This window comes from Montipora foliosa, chromosome 8 (assembly GCF_036669935.1).
Source record: "Montipora foliosa isolate CH-2021 chromosome 8, ASM3666993v2, whole genome shotgun sequence".
Classification (NCBI taxonomy): domain Eukaryota; kingdom Metazoa; phylum Cnidaria; class Anthozoa; order Scleractinia; family Acroporidae; genus Montipora; species Montipora foliosa.
Window position 1 is genome coordinate 20,990,372 of NC_090876.1, and position 7,500 is coordinate 20,997,871.

Below are 7,500 nucleotides of genomic sequence, written 5' to 3' on the forward strand. Positions count from 1 at the left end.
CTGAAGTGCGATCTAACTTTCCGAGATTGTGGAAAGAAGGAAATGCCGTCACTAGCGCATCAGTCCTAATTTTTCAAGACATATTTTCCTTCTCGTAGAATAGGGGTGAACCTCTACAGAGCTCAAAACAGAAAGATGTAGCCCTAAAGATTAATCAGCAGTGGAAAAGGAGGATTGAAGGTCTTAAAGCGACAAAAGAGCGTTTCGCGTTTGATTTCCAAAACACAATCTGAACTCTGCTCAAATATTGAAGCCTAATTGTGGAAATGAAATAGATTTTATGAGACCAGGGAAGATGCTACAGGAAGGTAAATGGTGTTTTGGAATGTCGATTTCCTTTTTGAGATTTATTTCATCGGCCATTTGAGCAGCTGAAATAGTGTAACGTTTCGGTAATCAGATATGTAATTAACATCTAATATTGATTCACCAAGTTGTGTTGGTTTAAGAAACTTCCTTGCGACTTCTTTACAACGTAGCATTAGCAACACATTCAAAATTAGTCGATGAATATTTCTAAAACACATTCAACTTAAACTTTTTGGGCCTGTGATCCAAATTTCTCAACCGTCAGACGTGATGAGATAAATGTATAAATATCAACTGATAATGTGTAAACTGTTATAAGCAATTCGATTGAACGTGCATCCCCACTTAATTATTGTAGACCTTCTTTATGAATTTATTGGGTCCTTTTAATTACTCTGGACACCTGTGCCCGCTCCACATTTCCTATTATGCAATGTAAGTTGAACTGACAAGTGGTTCTCCCGATCAGCATAATGCGCCACGCAAGGGCAGGAGTCAAGCCTGTTAATGTGATAAAATGACCGCATCAGGATCGGTCGAGATATAGAACATCTACACTGATGTCATGTACTTATACGGTCACATTCATTTCAGTTACTTCTTGTCATATACTTCATCTCCACATTCAGAAGGGCTTTTATGTTGATAGGACAGCGCCAACTGTTGGAAAACTCTTGATGAATGTGACACAGTAGGACTGATACTCTCATTGGGTGGATGTGAACGGCAGAATATCATCCCTTTCATCTTTTCTCGGAATCGCTGGCTTAGAAGAGCGTACACAAACGGATTGACAGCTGAATTAAACATGATAAAAACGTGAGCAATGGAAATCTCAGGACTCTTCAAATCTTTCACAATGATGTGCAATGCTACGTCTGTGATCCAGCTGATTTCAAACATGAAGCTGATAATTAAAACCATCAACGTCACCCGCTTCCTTACTTTCAGCACACCCTGACAAAAAAAAAAAACACTTAGTTATACTATGCGTGATTTGGATGCCTTTCTTTTTTAAGTGAAGAACTTGGAGCCATCAACGTTTCACAGAAGGAACAGTAGCATCCAATGTAACTCTGTTTAAGTGTATTTTAAGTTGCTGCGATACAGGTGTGCAAAGCACCGGTACCAGTAACACACAGTTCATCGGTTAAAGTCACCTTAAGGTTACTTCCCACCTTCGCGGGTGCCCTTCGGTAAAAACACTGTACGCGCGCCAGTTTAAATAAAACCCCAACAAACTATATATCATTAGAAAGCTTAATAAATGTACTTGACGAAAAAAATACAATTTTAGCGAAGTTTTCTTTCAGGAAGTGTCAGAAGCCAGTGTCGGATTCCAAAGTACGAGCAAAATGGCTGCACACTCTTATTCGCAAGGCATCAATCAACAAAAATGTCTAGATATCCACATCTAAAGTTGGACTAGCTAAAAATGTGCTAGACGTGTTGCGTAAATGGACGCCACGCGAAAAATATGTTAAACATCAAAATTTCCCGACACACTTTCGTTTGTCATTATCTCTGGAATGTTCTGGCGAAATTTCACGACAATCCGCCGAATCTGCATACCCTATGAATTCGGTCAAAGTGGATGTATTCCTCCCAAAATCATATGCGAGATTTTCGCTTGTAAAGGTTCGTAAACAACTCGCCCCACGCCTGGAGATTATCTCGCCTGATAAAACCGCAAACCAAATGGAACAACGGGACCTCCTAGCGTCCGTGACAATAGATCAAGATTTCCCGGGAAAAGCATCGCATTGCAACACGTTTTTTATATCGCTCAGTCGAGTGAAATTCAGGAGGTAGACGCAATACAAGAATGGGCAAAGACACCAAAGGCAAAGGCAAAACCTGTGCCAAAAAGGCCAAAGGCGGAAAACGTGCCGCTGAAAAACAAAATGTTACTAGTAACGAATGGACGGACAGCTTAAGAAATGCCCTTATTGCTGAAATGAGTTCCACTGGGTAGGTTTCATGATTTCATTATTTGAAAATACGCTTCGAGGCGATTGCTTATGTTTTTGTATCAAGGCTAGCAAATGTATTATAAAGGAACCTCGTTTTAACCTTATGTATGACAAATTTAGGTTTTATCACAGGCAAAAAATTTAGGTTAGATCTTTCTTTGGCAAAATGGACATATTTCTTCCGTCTTTGGGCCGGGTTTTTTTTTTTCTTTTCTTTACCTAAGGACATTTTTCTGCTTTTGATTTTTCTATAAAAGTAATTAGCGTGAAGAGCTTCCACATGGGAATTTTGTCAAGTACGTGATGTAAATAAAAATATGCAAATAACATGAATACGAGCCATGAGCTTTTGCCGCGAAAAATTTCCCCAAGGGGTTTCGCCCGTTGACAAGATTATGACACCTTCGTAGTTTATTAACTTTATTTGAAAATAAGTTTTTTCCGAATAACTCGGCCGCTTTTTCATATTTTTAACATTTTCCTTTTGTAAACGCTAGATAAAATGACTGACTTAAATTTTGTCAAATTCAAAAAAAAAAAGATTTTTTTGGCATCTGAAGGTGGGAAGTAACCTTAAGAGCACTCGCCTTCCACCGGTGTGACCTAGGATCCATTCCCGGATTCGACGCCACATGTAAGTTGAGTTTATTGGTTCTCCCCCTCAACCTTTGATTTGATTTGTCTTACTTCAGTTGATTTGAGGGCCATATTGTGAACTACTGAGAAACCAGTAAATATGTAAGCCGTATATGAACACTACTTAATTAATGATGAAATGGTATTTGAAACGATTCATATGTGAACTGCGGATATGAAATCAAGTGAAGCTATGATCTTCGCAGTTATGAGAGCAATTTTTGCAATTGCGTAGAGAAGCCTGAAAAATTCAGGACTTCAACCCCGTTGAAGTCCTGAATTTTTCAGGCTTCTCTACGCAATTTGCCAATCTTTTGATACTTTTCAACCTTCTTGGTCTCCTTTTCTTTTGCTCCACTGTCTTCTGGAATTGCCACGTCTATTATATGACAGCTTTTCTTGCCTTTGTCAACAAGCACTAGGTCTGGCCTCCTAGCCTCGATGTTATGGTCTGTTCGTACGCTGAAGTCCCATAGGCGTTTGTAGTTCTCATTTTCCTGTACCCTCTCAGGGACGTGATTGTACCATTTATCATTCCGGTGGAACCCGCATTTTCCCGACAGATCCCAGTGAATTGCCCTGGCCACATTATCATGTCTTTTCTTGTATTCTTTCTGTGCCAATTTTGAACAACCGCTGACGATGTGACTAACAGTTTCATTTTTGTCTCTGCACATTCTACATTTAGCATCTATCTGGGATTTGTCAATGGTTGCTTTAATATAATTTGTCCGTAATGCTTGATCTTGTGCAGCAATTATTAGTGCTTCTGTCTCTCTCTTAAGACTTCCTTGCTTCAGCCAGCTCCATGTTTTCTCATTACTCTGGTCTTCAGTCTCTCTTACAAATTGTCCATGTAGTGGCATTCTTGTGTGTTTTCAGCCCTTCTTCTTACTTTAAAACTGGTTGCCGTTTCCTGCCTTCCAGTAACCTCTGCCCTAACTGCTTTCAACAGTTCTTCTTCACTCGATTGGACATATGTTTCCAATGATACCATTGCTTGGTTTATACAGTCCTCTACTTATACGAGTCCTCTACCACCGTGCTTCCTTGGGACGTAGATTCTTGCAACACAGTCTCTTGGGTGCAGGCCTCCGTTGATTGTTAGTAATATTCTTGTTCTGCGGTCTAGCTCCTTTAACTCTTGTTTCGTCCATTCAATTATCCCCCCAGCAAATCTAATGAATGACACTGCCCACGTATTTATTGCCTGGATCAAATTTCCCCCATTTAATTTGGTCTGTGCAACTTTCCTGACGCGCCGTAGATATTCTTTCTTGATCTTTTCTTTCATCTGTCTGTGTAACATTACATCAGCTTCCAGTACTCTAAGTACTTGTACCCTTCACCTTCTTTTAACGATCTTATGTTTGTGTCATCAGGTAGTGTGATGCCCTCTGACTGTGTCATCTTACCTCTCTTTATTTTCAGTACTGCGCACTTCTCAATTCCAAATTTCATCCCAATGTCGCTACTAAATACTCTCACAGTCTGTATTAGCGAATCTAGTTGGTTCGAAGTTTTCGCATATAACTTCAAATCATCCATAAACAGGAGATGGTTGATTTTTATATTATTTCCGTAAGAGTATCCTGCTTCACACTTTCTGAGGATGAGGGTGAGAGGGATTATTGTTATCACGAACAGTAGTGGAGACAAGAAATCCCCTTGAAAGATACCTCTTTTTATGTCCACACTTCCAAGGCTCTGTCTATTTGATGTAAGTTCTGTCTTCCAACCATTCGTAGAGTTGGTTAACAGGTTCTTAATATTTTGGGCTATTCCCACAAGGCCAAGGCATTCTAGAATCCATGCGTGGGGTATCATATCATAGGCCTTCTTATAATCGATCCATCCTAAGGCAAGATTCTTCTTCCTCGCTTTGCTCTCTTTCAAGATCATTTTATCAATGAACAGTTGGTCGTTGGTCCCTTGAGCCCCTTTCCTGCAGCCTTTTTGTTCATCAGGTAGAATATTTCCTGTGTCAAGTAATTCATACAGCTTGTCAGATATTATCCCAGTAAGCATTTTCCACATTACTGGTAGACAGGTTATCAGGCGGTAGTTTCCTGCTGCTGCACCTTTTTCTGGGTCTTTCATGAAGAGTATCATTCTGCCTTTTGTCATCCAGTCAGGGACAATGCCAGTATCTAAACATGACTAAAGGTTGTTTGCAATACACGTATGTAGGGATGTGAAATTCTTCAACCAAAAACCCTGCACTAGGTCAGGCCCTGGTGCTTTCCAGTTTGGTACTTTCTTCAGGAATTGCGTCACTGTCTCCACACTGATACATATATTGTCTTGCTGAAGGGGCTCTATCTCCTCCCTCAACCTCTGTAGCCACTCTGCTTCCTTCTCATATGTGGTTTCTTCTCCCCAAATGCCATCCCAATATTGCTTGGCCTCCTCAGGCTCAGGTGTCAGCTGGGAACTGTTACTGTTACCGTCGATCTCTTCGTATAATCTTCTTTGGTTCGTTTCGAACATTCTGTTTTGTACAAACTGCTTATTCCTGTTCTTATATCTCTGCAGCTTCTTAGACTTGGCAATGAGTCGTTGTTTGAGATCTTCATGGACATGCTTGAGGCCATTCTTTGCAATCTTATACTTCTGTTCTAGTTGCCACCTGTGGTGTTCTTTAACTATTTTCCCTCTTAAGAGTGACTCCACTCTGCTTAGGTCAGCTCTCATGTCTTTGATTTGAGACTCCAGCCTTCGTTTCCACAGTCCTTTTCCCAGTCCACGGACCTTTTCCCAGTCCACAGACCTTTTCCCAGTCTTCAGTCCTAATCTTTCTGTAACAACCACTGCTCCAGCATAGATGAGCATGTTAGTAACAGTTACATCCTCTACATCAACTTTTTCCAGTACCCCATTTACCTTCTTAACTTCTTCTTTCAGTTTCTTCCTATTTGCATTTCGCAATGATGGTAAGCCTGTTCTTTCCTGACTATTGATTACTTCCATAATTCTCCTGTAAATGTCCTTTTCTTCATCAGAAAGCCCCTCAATATTTTTTTTCCCTTTGTTGTTCGGTCTGTACATCTGCTGTCACATTATCAGTTTTATTGTCAAATGCATCTTGCTCACCACTGTCAGCATTTGTCTGACGCTCTACCGTCACACCAGACAGTCCAAGCGCTTCATCTTCATCCTCATCTTCAGTGTTAACCAACGCTTCCCTTTTCATCTCTTCAATCTCCATTTCCGTCAACCACCCATTTATTTTAATTGCTCTTTTTTGATCAGCTTACCTCTGCTCGCTGTTCTCAAATCCGCCGTTTTCTTTCTACTTGCTAATCATTCGTTTTCGGTATCCTCTGATACCAGGATTACTCATAATGTAGCACTTCCTGACAAGTTTGTTTACTGCCTTGGTCCATTTTGTTCTAGCAGTAGCTGGGTAACGACCTGGTGCTGGCTGCTGTTCCCCAGACACCCTGCCGGGCGTGACACCTTCACTTGGAGCTTAGGTCTCATTTACGCCGTTTATGTTTCTATCTTCATGATTCATCTTCATTTTGGAAGAGTTGCTAATTCACCAACTAGCTAGGGAGGATAATTTCTCGGAGTTCCCTTCTCCTAGGAGGGTTGCCATCCAAGGCTAGGAGTCCTTCCTGCCCCTTTGTTGTTACCCTAACTAGGGTGCCTTAGGGGTTACTAACACTTGCCAAAGGTGTTACCCGAGACTCTGGTGGGCAGGAGCGTCCACATTCCCGAGATAGGCTAAGGCTCAAGCTAGCCTGTCCTACCCCAGAGCCCATATTATTATTATCATTATCATTATCATTATCATTATCATTATCATTATCATTATCATTATCATTATCATTATCATTATCATTATCATTATCATTATCATTATCATTATCATTATCATTATCATTATCATTATCATTATCATAAATTGACCATAAACTCTTCAATACAAAATTAGTTTTAAAAAGAAAAAATAATTGATCGCATTTAAAGTAGCTTACCGTAATTTAAAAAAGATATATGTACATGCTGTCTTTATGCTCAATCTTCTTTTTAAAAAAACTTCAGGAAAATATACTAACTCTTTTTATTATAATAAACTGATAAATAAAGGAAAGAACTTGTAAATAAATATAAAATGCTCCTTGTTATAAGCTCAGTGTCAAAATTTACAGGAGAATAAACTATCTACATGTGACCGAGACTTCTAGTTCTAGATCAGTCTCCTGTATATTTGCAGTAGTTCCCCTCCTAGTGCGCGAGCCTCGAAGGCAAACCAATGCAGACCTCAAAATGGCAAATGAGACTCGAGTCCTGATCCATGCGATGGTGGAAGCGTAGCTCTCCTGTTTCTTTACTGCCAGTAGCTCAGCGAACAAAGAAATATCACTTTCTAAGAAAAACAAGAAACAAAAACTCTAGAAACGAGCGACTCTTTATAATGTGAATCTTTTTACGATTTCACAATTTTGAGAAATTATCCATTTCTGTGACTTTTCTAGGGTTTTGCTTACAACCTTCTTATCTTGTAAAATCTTAGTCAATTCGTTCTCTAAGTTAATAGAGTAAGCGGCTAGGAAATCGAAAATTACTTGAATAA

General features: G+C 39.8%; 1 protein-coding gene across 1 annotated transcript in view; it reads right to left on the reverse strand.

Annotated features, from left to right (window-relative positions):
* Positions 1-7,500, reverse strand: part of LOC137967299 (neuropeptide FF receptor 2-like) — a 16,781-nt gene that overhangs the window by 864 nt on the left and 8,417 nt on the right. Inside the window, exon 5 of the mRNA XM_068813819.1 lies at positions 1-1,266. This exon is cut by the window's left edge and continues 864 nt beyond it. Within this exon, the coding sequence (XP_068669920.1) occupies positions 904-1,266 (363 nt within the window). The 3' untranslated portion in view covers positions 1-903. The remainder of the gene's footprint in view (positions 1,267-7,500) is intronic.